Raw genomic sequence first — 20,370 nt, 5'->3', positions numbered from 1 at the left:
AAAGTGGGTGAAGCATCCTTCTCCACCCTGCTTAACGGGGACCCCACGCACCTCGGGCCCACCGCCCTTTAAGAAGGAAAGGGGTGCCAGCCAGGGCGCCGCAGCCCGGGAAGGGGACCTCTCTCCCCAGTGTCCCCGGACGCCAGCAGGCGCAGGCCCTACCCCGGAGGCTCGCGGGCTCCCCGCGCACCCCACCCGCGGGCCCGGCGAGGGGCGAGGGAGGGGCGCGCGCTCGGGTGCGAGCCGGACACGGCCGGGCAGCGGCGGCGCGGGAGGGCGGCGGCGGCGGCGGCAGCGGCGGCGGCGGAGGAGGAGGAGGAGGAGGGGGAGGAGGGCGCCGAAGCCACACCCATCGGCGAGCGGATCCGGGGGCAGCGAGTCGTCGGCCGCTGCGCTCCAGCCTCCGCCCGCACCGAGCCGCGGGACCCGGGCCGCACCGGGGAGGGGCCGCTCCGGGCCGCAGCGCGAGGGCAGCGAGGGGCGGCGGGCAGCCGGCACCGGGCGGGGCCGGCCGCAGCGACCATGATCGCTTTGTTCAACAAGCTGCTGGACTGGTTCAAGGCCCTGTTCTGGAAGGAGGAGATGGAGCTCACGCTGGTCGGGCTGCAGTACTCCGGCAAGACCACCTTCGTCAACGTGATCGCGGTACGGGGGCGCGGGGCGCGGGCCCGGGGCGCCGGCCGAGGGTCGGGCCTGTGTCGGCCTGCGCCGCGCCCTGGTGAGCCGGGGTCGCCGCCTGGCATGGCCGGGCACCGCCGGGCGCCGGGCGGGGGAGGAGCGGGCCCGAGCGCTTGGGGCCTAGCACGGCCCGTGGGAGACCTGGGTGGCGCGCGACCCGCTGTCCCGCCCGGGCCGGGATGGCACGGCTGGGGGCGGGGGAAGGGGGGCGAGGACACCGGCTGGGGCCCTGGGCCTGGCGGCCCCTGGGGGTCACGAGGCTGGCGGGATCCGCCGCCTGCAGAGACAGGCTCCCTCCGGTCTCCGCGCGAGGGGGCATGACGGGGCGAAAGCGCCCGGGCCTTCCAGCCCCGCGTGCGGAGGGTCGCGGGACCCGGGGGCCGGAGCGGCTTGGGGAAGGGGCCCGGGCAAGCCCAGCCCCACCCCGAGGCTTTAACCCCTCTCTGCCGGAAGGGGAAGCCCCGGCGCTGTTGAGGGGGAGGGGAGGTGTCCCCTGGGGGTAGTGGCATCAGCTGAGGCCCTTGGCACCAGCCCAGACTCCTCCTCTCCAGGAACCCGCGGCGTCTTAGCTGGGGGTCCGGGGAGGATGGCATCGTAAAGGGAGTTTGGAGTCTCCGTCTGGCTCAGAAGTTGCAGCAGGAGGTGCCCCAACCAGAGGATGAGTTGGAGGGGCGCTGCCCACTCTAGGGACACGGGAGAGAGTGGCTCTGAGGGCTTTGGGTAGTCGAGACGGAGATGGGCAATTGTAAGTCTTTCACTGCCAGGGAGTGGTGGGGAAGGAGTTAAAATCTGTCTTACAAAAAGGGAAGATGGGCTCCATGGGTGTGTGAGCTGAGGCTGCGGTAATGGCTGCGGCCTGCATTAAAGAGCTTGGCTGGACTGGGCGTGTGGGGCTGAGGGAGGCTTGGGGCAGGTGCTGAGGTTGCCCCCCGCCGGTCCCAGTACCCATACTGGGGTTTCTGAGAATTGTGGATTGGCCACACACTGGCCAAAAATGCCGATGATGTGGGTTAGCAAAGAAGTATGGCCGGTCAGCCCAGGTACTTCTCTGTGTTGTGGCCCATCCGGAAGAAGAGGGCCCCCCTGATGGATCTCAGCATCCCAGAAGGAGCATGGCCTGAGGCAGGAGGGCAGAGGGAAGGCTGGAGGCTGGAGCTGCGGGTACCTCCACGGTCACATATTTGGGCACTGGCTTCCTTTTCCAAACATGTTTTGCAGAGGACTCCTGCCCCTTTCTCCACCCAGTGGTTCCGAGTTCCTCATCTGACAGGCCAGGACCTTCAGGCCCCTGCTGGTTTTTTGGCATGATAGTCTCCTAGCCAACATGTGCCCCTGGGCTCCTGTCTGAGAGTTTGGCCCCTAGTTAGATTTGGCATTGACTTGGGCTCTTGGGCCCCCTTGGGCAGGAACATAACACCTGGACTCTGATCCTGCAGGCCTGGGTGGCTTGGCTTCTAGGCATTTAGATCTGGGAGACGTCTCCAGGGTAAGGCCAAGAGGAGGACCAAGTTGTTGCTGCTCTAACAGCTCACCCTAGGTGTCACCTCCAGTCCCCAGGGAAGCCACGCGCCTGGGCAGAGATGCACAGGTACCCAGGTGGGTTCCAGTTCCTCGTCAGGAGGGCCTCCTCTAGACCTGCATCATATCCAAAACAGGATCAGACCCAGGCACAGAACCCAAGAGTCACATATTACACTGCCAGGTCAGAGTTCGGGCGATGTACAGATCTTAGCCCATGCATTCCCCCGTTCGATACTCAACTTGCCACTTCGGCTCACCCGAAGGGCTCACCATCCTAAAAGTGCCAGCAAAATTTCCCTTTAAAGAGGCCTTCCAAGAAAAATCACCCCTTGTGGACTTCCGCGGGAGTTTCAGGATCAGGGAAACTGGTGTTCTCCAATCCTCCAGGGCTCCCGCACTGGCATTTCTGCCCACCTTGTGTATAACCACGGCAGAATGTCTTTCAGAAAGAAATGAAGAATCAGGACCCCTGGCCTTTGTTCCTATGCCCACCGCTGACTTTCTGAATCATGTTTGCCCGCTCATTTGTCATCTGTTGGTCTCAGCTTTTTTCCCATTTGGCTTTTTCTACTCCCCCTATGAGGTCTGGCTGTAAATAGAAGTTGAGTTTATGTGTCTAGCTACTCAGCAGGCTAATGTGAACTGGAAAAAAAAAAAAATTATACAGAGACTTCACAGTCCTTCTAAGGACCTAGAAGTGTTCTGTTGAGTTCCTCTCAAAAAGTTGTGATGTCGAAAGTAGGAGATGTTTTGCCTGAGGGAAAAAAAGAGAGCCATTTTCAAATATTTAAAAGTGTAAAAGACTGTCCTATGGAAGAACTGCTCTTGGGTACCCAAGTCTTTGGAACAAGGGATGGAAGTTATAGGAAGATGAATTTTTGACTCATTATACAGAATTTTCAGACAGTGGGAGCCCACCCAAGAGGGAATGAGCCAGGGGGTATTCGAGTCTGAGACAAAAGGTTACTTCCAGCCATTCAGTGAGGAGCTTGTGAGATCAGGAGGCATTAGCAGGGAAATGAAGTCATAACCTGGTTCCAGCTTAGCTTTGATTCACAGCTGAACTGGCTATCTGGGTACCGGGGAGCCTGGTTTCCCGAACGTTTTCCTTGCCCCAAATCACATTCTGCCAGGCCAGGCTTTTTCATGTATGTGGGAGCCTATGAATCTCCTATTCGCCAGAGATGCCAGATGGCTCTTCATGCGACACCCAGACCATTTCCATTTCCAAGCACTTTGTGAGCCTTATTTGCCAGTCTCTAGGAAACAAAAACCCTTGTCCCCATTTCACGGGAGGAAGCCTTGAGGCCCGATGAGGTTGAAGTGTCTTGCCCACGCTCCTCCATGTGAATGGTTAATAAAAACTGGGCTTTCTTCTTTAGACCCTTATGTTCTTCAGCAGCCCCGATGGGGAGGAGTGGACTTTGGTCCAGCGGGTGCCCCCACCCCCACCCTGGCATCTTGCTGGGGTTTGGATATTAGACCACATGTGTTTAGGGCCTCCATACTTAGCTGGAAGCAAAGCCGTCCTCCTTCAGGATGCTCCCTTTCCCTCGGTGATTCCTAACTTTTAGGGCTCTGGGACCCTTTTGATAACTGATAAAAATTAGACACCCTTTCCCCAGAGAAGTGTCCATACAAACAAAAATTTTGTACATGCACATCGGGAGCAATTTCAGGGGGTTTACGGACTCTCTGCAGTCCATCTGTGACCCTTGGGGTGGGAACTCTTACTCTACCGTGTCATGAGCATGAGTCATAAGGACTCAGTTCTCACTTGCAAGAACTTTGGTGAATGAGTTTGGGTGATTCCTCTGGATAAAAGGGAATTGCTCGCTCTCATTTGGATGGATCCTCAGGCAGTCTTCATTCAGGCCTACAGGCTCTGAATAAGAAATCGTCATCTCCTACACCTTGGCTAAGGGTCAGAGCCCCTGACTTCCTTACGTGACCTGAGGCAAATTATTCCTACCACCTAGTACAAACAAATGGCATGGTAGAGAGACAAGGCTGTCACCCTCAGATTCAAGGTTAAGCAAGTCCCATCTCCTGCACCTGAGGGGGGTGGTTGTAAGCAGAATTGTCCTACGTGTGAACATGGAAATGACCTGGGAGCAAGTTTGGTCTGGCCTTCAGGCCTGGGCTAGTTTAGAGCAATCTAGACATCTTGGAGACAATTTAGAGGGGGGAGAAACGACGATCGACGATCGTTTGAATTCGAGAGTGGGTTATGGGATATGGAGTTATAGTCAACTCCTAATTATTCAGCAAACATTTGCTAATGTTGTTAATGGAGGCGTGGTTCCCCTCCCCAAGAAGCTCTCAGTCCAGTGGGGAGACACATAAGTCAACAGGGAGTACAGAGTGTGGATTATCCATCCTAACAAATGGAGTGTAGTACAAATAGACCACAACCACCGGATAATCCAGAAATTACTTGGTGGGCATTGCACGTTGGGGTGGCCACTTTACCTTCCCTCAAAACATTTACTGCCAGTTTGAAGATATGTCTCCTTCCCTTAAGATCCCCCCTCACTGCTTATCATGAGCTGCTTGAAGTTCTTTTGTTGGGAGGTAATTCTTCTGCTCCACTGGAGACTAAGTACAATAAAGGGGCTCCTGTTCCAACAGAGAGATGTAGGTTAGACTTTAGGAGGAATTTTTTTCCCCGGTCTGGGCTGCGAGACTTTGAGTTTGCCTGAAGAAGACAGGCCTCCTGTTCATGGGAGAGCCCCAGGAACTGGGTGGACACCTGAGTTGTTTATGGCCATCCCCCCTGAAACCAAGGGACACTCTGGAGATGGCCCCATGCCCCCCCGCAGAGGGGTGCCTGTGAAGCTCGGGCCTGGCCTCTGCCTCACTCTTGCAGCCTTGTGACCGTGGCCACCAGAGGTGGCATATCTGGGTTCTGTCAGTTGTTACCCCTTTTCCAATTCTGACTCTTCCTCCCAGTCAGGACAGTTCAACGAGGACATGATCCCCACCGTGGGTTTCAACATGCGCAAAATCACCAAAGGGAACGTGACCATCAAGGTGAGCGGCAGGAAGCCAAAACTCTGGGCACAGCTGGGGCCACAGAAGAGCCCGTGTGTGCCTGTTGGGGCCGGGCACCCAGAAGGGAGTTGGGGAGGGCATCTGCGACCCCTGGGGGGAGAAGCTGAAGGAAAGCCGAGGCTTGGATAGTGCGGAAAAGAGCACAAGACTTCTGAGGCAGTCAGAGGGGTGCAAAGACAGGAGGACTGGACAGCACGTGAATCCTGGGGCAGGGGGTGGGTGGGGGGGCAGGGGGGTGGGGGTGGTGTGTGCAGGGAGTAGGGGAGCGGGGAGGGGGACTTGGGAGCCAAGATGGGTTCGATTGCCTGCTTGCTGCTGAGACCGTGTCACCCTCTTCTCGCTCAGCTCTGGGACATTGGGGGACAGCCCCGATTCCGCAGCATGTGGGAGCGCTACTGCCGAGGAGTGAGTGCCATTGTGTAAGTGCAGGGCCAGGCTGGTGGCAGGACTCAGCCTCACCTGGCTCCCCGCCCCCCACCACCACCCCGCCCGCCCCGGCCCCGCAACCTCACTACCTGTAGGAGCCACAGGTCCAGAACTGGATCCATCAAAGTGCTGGGTTCACAACACACTGTCCGTACACGGCCGGCCTTTACTTTGTGTGCAGATAAGAATATCTGTGAAACACTCTGGGCACCTCCCGGCCAATCTGAGGACCAGAGCATCAATCGGCTCAAAGTACCTGTGTCTCCCTGCCTCCCCCCAATTTAGAGTCACCGCTCTCCTGACTTTTGTGCGATTTAAATGGCTCATTCCCTTGCTTTTAAAAAATAATTTTATCTCACATGTGTATGCCCAAACAAAAGATTGTTTTGTTTTCATTGTTTTTTACCTCATTTAAAAAACATTTTTTTGGGGGGCGCCCTGGTGGCTCAGTGGGTTGAGTGACCGACTTCGGCTCAGGTCGTGATCTCGCGGCCTGTGAGTTCGAGCCCCGCGTCGGGCTCTGTGCTGACAGCTCGGAGCCTGGAGCCTGCTTCGGATTCTGTGTCTCCCTCTCTCTCTGACCCTCCCCCTGTTCATGCTCTGTCTGTCTCTGTCTCAAAGATAAATAAACATTAAAAAAAAATTTTTTTTTAATTATTTTTAATGTTTATTTTTGAGAGAGAGAGAGACAGGGCGTGAGCGGGGCAGGGTCAGAGAGAAAGGGAGACACAGAATCCGAAGCAGGCTCCAGGCTCCGAGCTGTCAGCACAGAGCCCGACGCGGGGCTCGAACTCACGGACCACGAGATCACGACCTGAGCCGAAGTCGGTCGCTCAACCCACTGAGCCACCCAGGTGGCCCTGACCTCATTTTTTAAAAGTATCTTGCTGCAAGAAAATCTTCTGGGGCATCCTTTGCTTTTTTCTCACTCACCCATAGCTAGTCTTTCCCTGAACACTTAAGAGGGTCACTTTGGGAGGAATTTACACATAATCTCAAAGAGCCAAGCTTCACCCCCTGCATGACAGCTTCTTCGGAGGGGACTTTGGACGACAGGATAACGGCAGGCCCTGGAGGAGGCCTAGATAGCCCACAGATCAAGAGGTGACCAAGCCCAAACAAGAGGTTTGCTCCCGCAAGCAGCAGGTCCTTCTCTTCCTACCTCTCAGCCTGTAGTGTCAACCTGCTTGTCTCCACCCTGCTGTCCCCCAGGTACATGGTGGACGCCGCTGACCAGGAGAAGATTGAGGCCTCCAAGAATGAGTTGCACAACCTGCTGGACAAACCCCAGCTGCAGGGCATTCCGGTCAGCAGCGCATTGGAGTGGGGGGAGGGGGGGGGAGCCCGCTGGGAAGTCACTGGGGGCCTGGCCTGAGGCAGGTGAAGGCCAGGCACGGTTGAGGTGGGGAGAGGAAACAGACGGCCTGGCCCGGCAGCCCTGGACCTAGTCTTTGTCCTCCTCTGTAGGTCTTAGTCCTGGGTAACAAGCGAGACCTTCCAGGAGCACTGGATGAGAAGGAGCTGATTGAGAAAATGTGAGTTTGGCTACTCTTCTCTGTCCTTCCTCCCTGCTCCCCCGATTTCCCAGGCCACGGAGAGGGAGACGGCTTGCTGCTGCTCTCAGTATTCGCCACATGGTGGCAGCAGAGCCTACCTTTCCTGGAGCCTCGCCCTCCCCATTGTAGCTCCTGAGCAAGAAAAGGACTCTGGCGCCCCCAGCCCCAGGCCTCCTGGGCAGTCCTAGCCTCAGCAGGTTCTACTCTGGTTTCCCCCCAGGAATCTTTCTGCCATCCAGGACCGAGAGATCTGCTGCTACTCCATTTCCTGCAAAGAAAAGGACAACATTGGTGCGCGTGGGTATGGGGGAGTTGCTGGCATTCTGGGAAGAGCCCGGGACAAGGGGAGGAGCGGAGAGGCACTTCTGGGTGTTCTGGGGCAGTGACTCTCAAAGGTTTTCACTCCACAACCTTCCTTGAAGCCCAAAGCTCTATGGTTCTCCTGGGGTAGGACAGGCATTGGGGAAGCTCAGAATCTGAGCATCACCCGGCTCTGCCCTCTACTGGTTGTGCGATCTTAGGCAAATCGCTCCCTTCCTGGGGCCTTGCTTCCCCCACTATAACGGTCACAGGGTTAGATCAGGCGATTCCCAGGCCCCTTCTGGCTGTGACGTCCCATGGCTCCGTCCTTCACGCCACCCAGATGCCCCCTGCCACTCATCGGGAGCTGTTTGGAGCTCGATGGCTCTGGGCTTTTGCTGCCCTTAGAGTCGATCCCCAGTTGCAGTTTTGGAAGCCCTGGGCTTAGGCCACTCCCTAAGGTGTTTGTTCCACCTCCCCAGTCGGCCCGGCACAAACTAGAAGGCCTATAAACCTCTCTGTCGTCCCCCACCCAGATATCACCCTACAGTGGCTTATTCAACACTCAAAGTCACGGAGAAGCTGAGACTGCGGTCCTTCCCCCTCGGACCAGGGACCTGCTGTCATCCAAACCCGAAGCCGAGCTCCCCGCCCACCCTGCCGTCCCCCCTAAGCCCGCCCCTCCTCACTCAGCGTGGGGAGGGGCCCTCTGGGGATCCCAGAGTCCTGTTCTGCTGAGGTTTGAACTCCTGATTTTATTGTAAAATAAACCGTTCCCATTCTGGCCCCCTAACCTCTCACCCTTCCCCTTCCCTCTGCCTTCTGCCGGCCCTGCTTCCGGCCCCTTAAGAGCCCTGGCCCCACAGCCCCTGCCCTCCTCTCTCCCGTGCCCCACTCCTACACTGCCCTTTTCAACACTCTTCTGTTGTCGTCCTGTGTGTACAGTATATATATGTATATATATTTTAATTTTTTAATTTAAGCAAAGACTAAAATCAACCATTTGATGCTGCAGGGGCCCGTCAGGACCCGGGAGGGGGGCGGTCTGGAAAGAAGGAAAGAGATGCGGGGTGGGCTTGGGGCAGGTTCAGATTAGGAAAGTGAAGGCTGGCACCTGGGGGGCAGGTACCAGCCAGGGCACTGGCGGCCATCCCCATGTCGCGTTCATTTCCACTTCCCGATCTGGCTTGTCCCCATAGTGCTTGAACGTCACAGGCTGACTGCCACCTCCGGAGGTGCCCCTGTCTGCCCCCCGCCCCCCCCAGCCTCAGTAGGGCCACCAGGCACAACCAGGTGCCAGAGAGCACCAGGCGGAAGGGGCAGGAGGCCAGCGCCCGGGGCGCCCCAGCAGCCCCTCCTGCCCGTTCCTGGCTCCCAGCTCCTGCCCCGTCCTGGGGCCCCCAACTCCATGGGCCACCTCATTTTCTGTTCTCATTTTGCAGAGTTGCACAAGGAGAGAACTCGGCATGGGGGGTTGGTTCTTTGGGTTTTGTTTTCTGTTGGTTTATGTGTTTAATTTAATGATTTGTAAAGTGATGTTCCTCTTCCTTTTTTACACTTTTCAGCTCATATTTAACCTCTGTTTGGAAAATGATTCTTGTAACTGTACATTTTTTTGCCTCCTAACAACACGAATAAATGACCAGTTTTGTGTCGGGGGGGTGTACGGGGCTGGTTATTTGTCCGTTAGATGCCACGGAATGACTGGCTGGCCCGCACACTGGGCACAAACAGCCACGGAGAGGGAGGCACGCGCTCACACCGGGCACACAATGGCACTTCACACAGCAGCCTCCCGCACGTGTGCCGGGCCTCGCCGGGCCTCCTTCTCCCTCCCTCGTCAGATTCACATGCGGTCGGCTCTGAGCTTCCAGCTGCCAAGTGGAGCTAAAGAGGAAGTCTGTTTAAGGACCTGCCTGGGGCTGGGGTCAGCGTGGCGGGAGTGTGGGGCTGCATCCCGATGTGTGCGGGGCTGCGCCTCGCTCGAGTCCATTCAGAGCCCTACCTGCAGCCACAGCGAATTGTCCTCCAGGGGGCGGTGCCGGGCCTGCAGAGCCGAAGGCTTCCCCCCTTCCCTGCTTCTCTGTTGGTGTCTGTGCCACCGGTTTCTTGGGAGAGAGGCCGTACCCTTGTTCCTCTGCCCAATCCCAGTCCTTTCCCTACTTGATGACCCCAGCCTTCAGAGCTGGTCCCCCCTCCTCCTTGCCCACAGCTGCGGCTTCTGAGCCTTGCAGGCCCAGCTTACCCAAATCCGGGGCCATCTTGACCCACTTTCGCAGGAAAGCCCCGCCCCTCCCCTGCTCCACCCCCTTCAGCCTCCCGTCCCCCTGGAGAACAGAGCAGGCCCCTACAGCAGCTCTGTTTTCTCGTCCTCTAGTCCTGCCTCTGCAGGAAGTCACTTCTAGTCACTTCTGCAGGAAGAAGGAGGCATGGTTCCCTTAGATGTGGGAGCAGGGATCCCAGGGCTTTGGCCTCAAGGGTCCTGGGCCTGCCCTATTGGCTCTGAACTGCACCTATTGGCACCTATTGGCTCTGAACTTCTTGGTGCCCAGGGCTTCCTCCTGAAGGTAGTTTATAGTCAGAAATGACTCGGGGGGGGGGGGGGGTGCCTGTGTGGCTCAGTCGGTTAAGCGTCAGACTTCGGCTCAGGTGATGATCTCGCAGTTTGTAAGTTCGAGCCCGGCGTCAGGCTTTGTGCTGACAGCTTAGAGTCTGGAGCCTACTTCAGATTCTGTGTCTCCCTCTTTCTCTGCCCCTCTCCTGCTAGTGCTCTGTCTCTCAAAAATAAATAAATGTCCAAAAAAAAATTTTTTTTTTTTAAAAAGAAAGAAATGACTTGCCTGGAAAGGCAGTTCCCCTTTACCAGAGGAGTTGGAGGAAAGAATGTGGATGGAATTTGGCAAATGGAGTGAAGCGGTTTTAAGGTGTCTTCTAGCTCCTAAGGAACAGGAAACGTGCCCCCTGGTTAAGGAGGCTGAAGGTGGGACCAGGCTGCCCCCGTGCTCTCCTGGCTGCAGAGGTGGCAGGAGTTGCCCTTGGCCTAGGAGGCTGGAGAGGCCTGACGGTCACTCATGTGGGGAGCAGGACGGGGCAGGTGTCAGGGCAGACCTGCCTTTCCTGGTCCTGAATCCCCCGATGAGGGGTGACATTGGAGGTTAGACAGGATGAGCTGCTTACCAGCAAGCAGGCATCATCCTACCACAGTGCCTGCACGCAGCAGGTGCCTAATAGGACCTAAAGAATTTGTGGAAGTTGGACCGGGAACAGACTGTGCGTATATATGTAAATCATCGTTCGGGGCCCTTTCAAGTCCCAAAGCCTGGATGAGTTTTGAGAGTACCCTGGCAAGCCTAGTCTGTAGTACTAGAGAATTCATTTCCCAAAAGGAAGGAAGAAAAGGTGCCAGGCGTCATGCCACATGCTTTATATATCTTGTCTCGTTTAATGACTGTAGTCCTCTGTGAGAGAGGGGTTGTTCCCATTTTACAGATGAGGAAACTGAGAGGCTCAATGACCACGTCCGGTCCCATTGGAGGGAGGTGATTCTCAATGCAAAGTGCTCGTGCTCTCTGCCCCCCACTCCCAGCTGAAGGGGGAGGCTCCGTGGATTGCCCTCTCCCCCCCACCTGGCCTCGGGGTCTGAGGGCTGGTCTAAAGTCTGCCCCGAGGGGGAGGGAGAATGTCTGTGCTGCCTCTGAGCATCCCAGCTCAAATCCACCACCCGCCAGTGTGCCAACTCGCCCCCCCACCAGCAGCCTGGGACCCCTGAGCAACAAACGCCACATTGTTCCCCCAGCTGGCCCAGGCCGGAGGGACAGTGGCTCTTTCCCAAGGCCCTGCTGGCCTGCTGACTAATCTTGCAAGCCATTCACGTTGGCAGGCATGGAAGGCGGGGCTGGTGGCAGGGCCTCGAGACACCATTTTCCCCCTCTCATCAGCCCTGAGCTGGCCAAGCAACAGGAGGGAGAAGCAGGGGTGGGGGGGGGGTGCCCTCTGGAAAAGTCCCCCCAAACAGGATGTCAAGGTGCCCCCTCCCCTGCCCTCAGCCTTCCATCCTCGGCCCTCTCCCCGTGCCAGACTTCACCTCAGTTCACCCCGGGCCCCCTCCCTACATCCCAAAGGAAGCTACTGGTGCTTCTAGAATGAGGGTGGGGATGGGGGTAGAGAGGGAGTTGGGCGGGGGTGGAGAAAATGGCCCCCGTATCCTCAGTGCCGCAAGCCTGCCTTTGGCTCCCTCTCCAACCTGCCCCCCGCCCACCCATCTTAAGTTTCTACGGACACAGATGAGGGCTTCGGTCACTGTGGCAACAGGTCTGCTGAGAAATGGGTGGGTGTCACTCCCCAGCACAAAGAGTGTGTGCATGGCAGCTCCATCACTTAGCAACGGCCTCCCTCTCTCTTGGCGTCCCCCGTCCTGGGGGTGGGTGCCAGGAAGAGAGAACAAGGCCATTAAGATCCCCAAGAGAGGCGGGGGAAGGAGGCTTGGGTCGGGGCCGGGCTGAGGCCAAGGGGTGTGGGTGGGGTGGTCAGAGGAGAAAGGAGCCCAGTGCACTCAGCAACCTCTGTCCCTCATCATCCCTTCCGAGGCCCCGTGCAGATGTTTTAGGATCTGGTGGGCAGAAGTCGCCACCGGGACCCAGAGCTGCACTTGAGACAAAGCTGGGCTTAGGAGGCAGGGAGTGATTTGTGGCCTAGGCCGAGGTGTCCCTTCTGGTTGAGCTTGTGCCAGCTCCTCGAGGCCCAAACAGGGTTAAGGGGAGCTGTGGAAGGACCCCAGAGGGGCACCTGGCGGAAGTGGGACACCCGGGGCAAGACCAGCGGGAGGAGCTGAGGGGTTTCTGGGGGCACAGGACGGAGCTCTGGCTGCCAGGGAGGGGTGTGGTGGGGGCAGGGTGGGGGCAGACAGGGAGCAGGCAGCTGGGCCGTCTACGGGCAAAACAGTCTGTTCTAAGAAACTGAAAAAGAGCAGCTCTCAGAGTCAGAGAGGCTGGAAGGCCCCAGGCTCACCGAGCAAGGCTGCTGGTTTCTCTAAAATGGGGGCTTTGTGGAGGAGGAGGAACAGAGTGGGGGCTCCAGAAGAGATAAGTTTGGCGCCTTTTGACTTCCCAAGGATGCTCGGGCTCAGGCTAGGACAAAGACTTAGCACTCCACCTCCCAAGCCCTTCATCCACTCTGCCCCTCAAAAGCCGTAGGGCCATAAGGCTGGGCAGGACATCAGCCACAGGCCATAAAGGGCCAAATGCGGCCGGGAGGAATCCCCCCAGGGCGCCACCTGTCCTGGAGAAGGGCCAGGTGCATCCGGGCACTGTCAGGATGTGGCACAAGAAACTCCAGTGGGCACAGGGATAGTTCTACCTAGTTTATTGTTTTTGAAGAAGGGCCTTCTACAAGGGAGTACCTACCACGGGGCGGATGGCGGCGGGGCGGGGCGGGGGGGGAGGGGGGGCTGGCACAGGGCAACCCAGGAGATGTCAGAGAAGGAAGAAGAAAGAGAGAGAAATCCTCCGGAAGAAGAGAAGGTGCCGGGAGGAGGAGATGTCTAAGGCTAGGGCAGACCTGGTCCAGAGAAGAGCCAGGCAGGACTGGCCCCCAAAAGGCCCCCTGTTCTAGGATGAATGAGAGTCAGCAGGCAACGCTTAGAGAAGAGCCAACTAAAGTACAGCAGATTCCAAGACAGAGGCAGGTGAAGTTCTGGCTCCCAGCTGGGGGACTGAGAGTTTCTAGGCAGTTCTAAGGACCTGGAAGCATTACCACCCACCGAGGACAGGGCTGGGAGACGCCAAGAGACAGCCGGGGAAGGCCCTGCTGGGGGAAGGGGCTTTGGCACACCCGAACCCCCACAAGAGGGACCAAGTCCACCTCTAGACAGCAAGACGGGCAGAGAAGCAAGACCTATGGGGCCAGAAACACCAGACACAGGCTGGGGGGCACCCGCCCTGCCCCACCTGGCCCCTGCTCCCGCGCCCCCACCCCCACCCCCACCCAGGCTGCAGCCTGGCCTCAGCAAGGCGTGCCCAGGGGCAGGAGCGGGGGCGACTCCCTGGGCTTGTGGAAGTAGATGGAGGAGGGCAGCTCGGTCTTGAGCTTGTTGTCCGAGCCGCCGGCGGCTGAGGCCTCCGAGGGGCCACCACACTCAGCACAGCAGCAGCAGCAGCAGCCCAGGAAGGCCTGGCCCAGCGGCCTGCAGATACACAGGAGGAGCACGGGGGTGATGGCTCCCTTGAAGAAGATGGAGAACTGGTTGATGAGGCCCAGGAGGTCCAGGGTCTGGCGAGTCAGCTCAGTGGACAGGTAAGCCACCACGATGTTGCAGACGTTCTCGGGGAGGGTGCAGAGGGCGTAGACCACGGTCAGGCCCACCACGGTGCCGTTGAGCTGGCTCTCGCACTGCTCGTGTTTGCCTGCCCGGCACTCCGGCTTCCTCCTGGGAGGGCTCCGCACCCGCCACGTCACCAGCTGGCAGGTGACCGTGAAGAGGATGGGCAGGCAGAAATAGCAGCCAAAGTACCACCACATGCGGGCGTTCTGGTAGGTCATCACCAGCGAGTAGAGGGACTCGGGCAGGCTGGCCGAGGGTTTCATGATGCATGAGTCCACAGTGCCCGTGGCGGGGGCAGCCTCCTGCGACAGCTGCCACAGCAGGAGCTCGGGCACAGCCAGGATCATGGAGCCCACCCAGATGACAGCCAGCTTGGCCAGGATGGACTGGCACCGCTCGATGGGCCTCACCTTTGGCAGGGTGCTGGTGGCCACATGGAAGCGGTCGATGCCCAGGGCGCAGAGGCTGAAGGTGGTGACTCCCAGGGAGGAGACCTGTGGGCAAAGGTGTAGAGGAGGAGAGAAGCACGTGGTCAAACCCAGGAGGCGGGAGGAGGCCTGGGTTTCTGGCTCAGACGGGAAACTGGGTGGTAAGTGTAGAAACAACAGTAATGACAACCACCATTTAGTGAGTATTTTCCGCGAGTCAGGCACTTGACGTACGTCGCCACATCCTTGCAGCCAACCATCGTACAGACGAAGAAACTGGCTCGGGCAGGATGAGTGACTAGGTGGATGGCAGAGTTGAGATCCACACACAGACGGGCCCGACTCTTTCCACCCTGCTTCTTTGCCTCTTGGGCTAGGGAATGAATGGCCTGGGTCCCACAGACCCATATGCTCTCTGAGAGACTCTGGAATATCTTCCCTAACGAAGGATCAAGACAAAGACGTAGCAGTTCTGGGTCTTTGTGGGCCCTTCCATCCCCAGATCCCATTATTCCATTATGTGCCTCAGGTGAAAGGTTTTTGAAACATGGCTCAGTCTCTCTCTCTCTCTCTCTCTCTCTCTCTCTCTCTCTCTCTCTCTTCATCCTATCCAAGAAAGCTAGGGGCCTGGCTGCGTGAGGAAGCAGCCTTCCTCCAAAACAGCCTGGGCCCACCCTCCCTGATGCTATTCATTGAGCACACAGGAAAATCACCCTGTGAGCCAAGAGAGAGAAGCCAGAGCAGCAGGGGAAGAAAGTGCCAGAGAGAAGAGAGGAAGAGGAGAACCCTCCCAAGCTATCAGATGATGCTCAACCACACTCAGAGATTGTGCTCAGATCCCCCCTTCTGTCCAAATTCTTCCCTCTTCTGGCTGGGGGAACACAATCTCTGGCTCATTAGCACAGCCACCGAGTGATCTTTGTGAGAACCGGCACCCCCCACTCCCTTGGCAGGGGAGCCCAGGCCTGCGGAAGAGCAGCCTTGGGGCTTGGACAAAACCAAAAATAACACACACACACACAAATTCCAAGTTGCCTTCTCCTGCTCCCTCCTGCGGGCCTTCCTAAGATCCCCCCTACGGAAGTGTTCTGGGACAGGGTATTTTTCCCTCAACTCCTCCCCATCACCCAGCCTAAAGGGGGGCTCTGTCAGCTCATGAACCATCTCCTTCCTCCAGGAGGTGTGGAGCGGGTGGCCCAGGAGGTTGTGAGCCACAGCCTAGGTATTAGGTATGTTGAGACCCGCAGTCAGGCAGGGCAGGCTTTCGTGCAGACAAGAGTTCACATGCGTCTGCCCTCCTCCTCTCCTGCTCTTAGACCCTCCCTGGTGAAACCCACCACTTACTGAATTATTTTAATTCTAAGGACTTTGTCGATATTTCCCATTTAATCCTTCAAGAATTCGTTCAAATGGTTATTATTATTATTCCCAACTTACAGAGGGGAAAACTGAGGTTCGGACAGATTAAGCAGACCTAGGTCACTCAGCTAGTGAGGGGCAAAGCCTGGTTTCTAATCCAGTCCTCTTGCCCAACCTTTCACAGCGCACCTGGGTCCTAAGCCCCAGATGATAACGAAGATGCCGGGACTAGCCCCAACCACAGGGCCTTCTTTCAGGTTTGGGTACCTTTGGGCGACGGTGAGGCGGTCTCCCTGGGTCGGGAAGGACACAAAGGGCTGCCCCAACCGCTGAGCCTCAGTCTGTCCAAATATGAAATCATCACTAATATACAGTGAACCGGGGACCGAGTTGGGAACAGAACCTACGTCCAGACGCCTGATCCTGATTCCTTCTCCACTCCGGCAAGCCACTCACGTCCCACAGCATCATCCACTCTCGAGAGGAGCAGCAGCCTTCATGGGGAGGCCACAGCTACTCCAGTCCTTATTAGTAGCCTCCCTCCCGCCCCGCCCGTAGCTAAAATTTAAAAGGCTGCTCGCTTATTTTGTGCCCCTATATAGACACAGTGGCCTTGCTGTGTCTCACATAAATGCACATATATTGGTATATTTTTGTAATGTTTGGGTTAGGCTCTCTGTGTAGGATCTATACATCCATCATCACTCATGTGCCTGTCGTTAGGTGGGAGTTCCCAGAAATGAGGTTGGTGATATATTTTAGAATTGTAAAATAAACCCACCAGTGGGGCCATCTGGTCTACCCCATGGTGGGGCAATAAGCAAATTGGACAGGAGATGTGACCTGCCCCAGTGATACCCGGTATGTCAGAGACATAAGTTGACATTAAGCCCCTCGCCCCCAGGCTCTAGCACCCAGAACTAGGTCTTCCCTTTTAGAGAGGGATGACAATAGTCACAGTAAGGAAGGGACTTTCCTTCTGGCGTTTGCGTTCAAGGGGAGTAGATACTGACTTGACCTGGGGGAGCTGCAGAAGACTGGAATCTCCCTTTACATACTGCTTAGGGAAGCAGAATATTCAGAAGTCAATACCCTGTGGGTGCAGGGCAGCGGCAGTGGCAAAAAGGGAGAAAAAGGGGACACACAGCCGATGGAGCAATTTCTGCGGTGGAAAGACGGAGGGGGGTTAAGGCAGGGAGGGGACAGCTCAGAGTAAAGAGAAAGGGGGAGAGATCTGCCTCGAGGCTGCTCCTGAAGTAAGAGACCAGGCTGAGGCTGGCCCCCAGGGCTCCCACACACCTTCCTGCACCCCCTAGATGCCTTGGTTTCCCTGGGAGCCAATACCGCATTTGTCTCCTTGCCCAAATTGGAGGAGAAGCAAGACGGAGCTCTGGGCCTCTGGGGTCCCACACACCCACATGTCCCACTTCCGACAGCCTGACGGATTGCAGCCCCAGAGCTGGACACACACTCACCTCCATGAAGGGCACGGCCCGGCAAGAAACGTCACCCAGCAACCTCTGCTTGGTGATCTCATTGAAGATAACAACAGGGAGGCAGAAAAAGAGGACCAGAAAATCCCAGAGGGCCAGGCTCGCGAGGATAGAGTTCCAGGCACTCTTCAGGTAGTAGCTGTGCCACACGATGCACATGACCGACAGGTTACCCACGATGCCCACAGCGAACAGCACCAGGGCCAGGAGCATGATGGCATAGGCACTGTAGGAGCTCTCGGTCACCGGGTACAGGGGGTTCTGAATCTGCAGCCTCTGACCCGGCGTCCCCGTCAGATTGCCCCGAGGCTCCTGCCTGCCTCGTGGGCTGCCCCCGTCCTTGTCTGGGTTGGGGCTGGTGGCCACCAGGGCCTGGGTGGGCTGCAGGCCAGCAGGGTGGATGGGCCGCGGGTACTCGGCCCACTCCTCGGGCACATACTGCTGCACCTCCCTGGCCTCGTCATCCTCAGTGCCTCTCTTGGACCGGCTCTGCTGCTCCTGGGCCTCGGCTCTGTGCCCGCCTGAGTGCAGGGCGGCACCCCCAGACACTCTGCTCAGCCCCGCGGCCAACACCACAGCAAGAGAGACGGCCAGCGGCCACGGCCACTGCATGGCCGGACGAGCAGGAGGCTGCTGCCCCACGAAGAGCAGGTGAGAGAGAGGGGTCCAAGCGCCGGGCTGACCGGAGAGAGGCAGCTGGCCGCTTGGTCCGCCTCCAGTCAGGCGTCTGGCATCACCAGCCTGCTCCAGTGGACCCGAGCTGCTCCCTCCCACCCCGTTGGCCAGGGGCCGGGCAAGGCCCTCTGCTGGACATAGAGCATTCATCTTGCCCTCCAGGACACTCCTCCTCGGGCCCCACAGGGCAACGGCAGGTCAGACCTGCAGAGGCCTCAGAGGCCACCTGCTCCCAGCCTCTGAAGAGAAGGCTGGAGCCCAGAGAGGGGACGTGGCTGGCCTAGGGTCCCACGGTGTGGAGGGGCAGACCGGGGACTGGAACACAGGCCTTCACACTCTGCCTCGGGAGGCAATGCTTAGGCAGCTCCTACCTTTGAAGCTGTCATTTATTGAACACTCCCTAGATCCTAGCACTCAGCTGACGAACACTCACAACAGCTCTATGGGGTAAATGCTATTATCACCCCTTTGCAGGCTTTCAGTCACGTACCGGCATAGCTGATACACGGCAGAGCCAAGCCCAGGACCCGGATCTGACTCCAGAGCTCTGAACTCAACAAGCACAACTCCATCCGCCTGCCTTCTAACCACCCGAACTCCTCGCGGAAAGCAAAAAATCAAAATCGAAAAACGCATTCTGATCCAGACACGAGATCACGAGATGGATGGACATTTGCAATGACCAGTATTTACTGAGCACCTGCTATGCTCCAGACAGTCAGAAAACAAATACGTAAAAGACCTCTGCCACCAAGGAGCTTTCAGTCCAGAGGGGGAAAGGGATATGTAAATCAATAATTACAATTCAGTGAGATAGATGCTGTGAAAGGCAAAGGACAAGTCTGAACCCAGAGGAGCCTGGAGGGATCTGGAAGGCCTCCCAGATGAGGGGGCATTTGAGTGCTTCCTGAGAAATGACTGTGAGCCTGCCAGACAGACAGCAGGGAGGGAAGTGCTCCCGGCTGAAGACACAGCACATACAAAGGCTTAGCGATGTGACAGTAGGCCACGCACCTGAGAGCCAGCAAGAATGTCAAGGAGGCTGGAATGCAAGGGACTGCAGAGAGAGGGCCTGGGAGCTCGGAACAAGGAGCCTGGACAGGTCAGCAGAGGCAGGGCCAGGAAGGACTTTGTAGGCCAGGCCAAGGAGTTTACATTTATCTGAAAGGCAGTGGACAGTGTTACAAGCTGCTAAGCGGAGGAACAGGGACTTGAGCAGGGTGTTTAGAGGGCTCCCTTATGGGCAGCTGGGGTCACGATAGGCTGGAGCAGGAGGATGCACGCAGGACAGGAGGCAGGGGCAGTCCGGAGGGTGGCAAAGAGCAGAGTGCAGGGAAATGGCCAACGTCACGGGGCTTTGGCTGTGCAGTGGAGGAGGGACAGGTCAAGGCTGACCCCTGGGCTGGGGTGGACAGCAAGACACTCACCTGTGTGGGGAAGAACCTGGCGTGAGGGTGGGGGAAAGCCTTGACTTAAAGGAATTATCTGCAGTTCATGAAGGCTAGAGCTGGACATGGAGATAGAAGGGTGAAGGTGTGGGTGGGCCATGGGGCTGGCAAGATCACAGAGCACACAGAGCAGAAGGCGCAGGGTGGAGGAAGGGGTGCAGGAAGAGAATGGAATAAAAACCAGGAGAGGGCAGGCTGCTGTGGTCCCACTCCTCGGAGCTGGAGCAAGAGAAGAACTGGACCGCTGTGGTTGGAGTTGAAAGTCACTTCTGCAGGGGCGCCTGGGTGGCTCAGTCGGTTGAGCGGCCGACTTCGGCTCAGGTCACGATCTCGCGGTCTGTGAGTTCGAGCCCCGCGTCGGGCTCTGTGCTGACAGCTCAGAGCCTGGAGCCTGTTTCAGATTCTGTGTCTCCCTCTCTCTGACCCTCCCCCATTCATGCTCTGTCTCTCTCTGTCTCAAAAATAAATAAACGTTAAAAAAAAAAAAAAAAAAGAAAGTCACTTCTGCAGTCAGCAAACATTAGCCAGGGCCTCGTAGGAGCAGATCAACCTGGAAGTGACTTCCCTGGAAGACTTCCTACCAGGAAAGCCTCCGTCCTACCCAGAGGGGCCCCAACCTACTGAGCAAAAAGAGGAATCCCAAGAAAAAAGGAAGAGGAAAAGGAGAAGAAGAAAAGAAAAGACTGGCATACCCTCAGAAAAGGTCAGGAAGCATCTTCGGCTTTAAAAATTTTTTTTATCTTCCTGGGGCGCCTGGGTGGCTCAGTCGATTAAGCGTTTGACTTCGGCTCAGGTCATGATCTCACGGTTGGTGAGTTCGAGCCCTGTGTGGGGTTCTGTGCGGACAGCTCGGAGCCGGGAGCCTGCTTCGGATTCTGTGTCTCCCTCTCTCTCCTCCCCTCCCTGGCTTGTGCTCTGTCTCTCTCTCAAAAAGAAACATAAAAAAATTGTAAAACAAATTCATGACATTTTTATCTTTCTGGCTTCTTACTGTCCACTCTTTCTGTGGGGACAGGAGGCCCAGGTGGCTGCAGGACTGACCTTGTCTGCAGTTCAGAATGTCACAATGAAGCTGCAGAGAAGTTAGGCCGAGGACTCAACTGTCCTCTTTGT

At 57.2% G+C, this 20,370-nt stretch overlaps 2 protein-coding genes across 3 annotated transcripts; one reads left to right on the top strand and one right to left on the bottom strand.

Moving 5' to 3' along the window:
• The first annotated feature begins 338 nt into the window (after window positions 1-338).
• Window positions 339-9,190, top strand: ARL8A (ADP ribosylation factor like GTPase 8A). Of its 2 annotated transcripts, none has more exons than XM_058702005.1 (7): window positions 339-645; window positions 5,152-5,232; window positions 5,599-5,672; window positions 6,892-6,985; window positions 7,147-7,214; window positions 7,433-7,526; window positions 8,072-9,190. In XM_058702005.1, exons 1-7 carry the CDS (start codon window positions 523-525, stop codon window positions 8,297-8,299), a joined length of 762 nt encoding a protein of 253 aa, XP_058557988.1. In that variant the 5' UTR covers window positions 339-522; the 3' UTR covers window positions 8,300-9,190. The 2 variants fall into 2 exon arrangements, with proteins under 2 accessions (XP_058557988.1, XP_058557989.1); XM_058702006.1 differs by having other exon boundaries at window positions 340-645; window positions 7,456-7,526; window positions 8,072-8,328.
• Window positions 9,191-10,954: 1,764 nt separating this feature from the next.
• GPR37L1 (G protein-coupled receptor 37 like 1) lies at window positions 10,955-17,872 on the bottom strand. Its single transcript, XM_058702003.1, has 2 exons — window positions 17,117-17,872; window positions 10,955-14,348 (listed from the first exon to the last, which is right to left on the bottom strand). Exons 1-2 carry the CDS (start codon window positions 17,744-17,746, stop codon window positions 13,536-13,538), a joined length of 1,443 nt encoding a protein of 480 aa, XP_058557986.1. The 5' UTR covers window positions 17,747-17,872; the 3' UTR covers window positions 10,955-13,535.
• Between the last annotated feature and the right edge of the window lie 2,498 nt (window positions 17,873-20,370).

The sequence above is a fragment of the Neofelis nebulosa genome, chromosome 15 (assembly GCF_028018385.1).
Source record: "Neofelis nebulosa isolate mNeoNeb1 chromosome 15, mNeoNeb1.pri, whole genome shotgun sequence".
In the NCBI taxonomy this organism is placed as follows: domain Eukaryota; kingdom Metazoa; phylum Chordata; class Mammalia; order Carnivora; family Felidae; genus Neofelis; species Neofelis nebulosa.
The sequence above is the reverse complement of the archived record's forward strand: the minus strand, read 5'-3'. Positions and strand labels throughout refer to the sequence as shown.

Bases quoted from the DNA above. Each gene is read 5' to 3' on its own strand.
- ARL8A (XM_058702005.1), top strand. From the start codon at position 523: ATGATCGCTTTGTTCAACAAGCTGCTGGACTGGTTCAAGGCCCTGTTC. The intron at 5,673-6,891 runs GTAAGTGCAGGG...GCTGTCCCCCAG, and splicing joins CGAGGAGTGAGTGCCATTGT to GTACATGGTGGACGCCGCTG. The intron at 7,215-7,432 runs GTGAGTTTGGCT...TAGCCTCAGCAG, and splicing joins AAGGAGCTGATTGAGAAAAT to GTTCTACTCTGGTTTCCCCC.
- GPR37L1 (XM_058702003.1), bottom strand. From the start codon at position 17,746: ATGCAGTGGCCGTGGCCGCTGGCCGTCTCTCTTGCTGTGGTGTTGGCC. The intron at 14,349-17,116 runs GTGAGTGTGTGT...CTTTGCCCACAG, and splicing joins GGGCCGTGCCCTTCATGGAG to GTCTCCTCCCTGGGAGTCAC.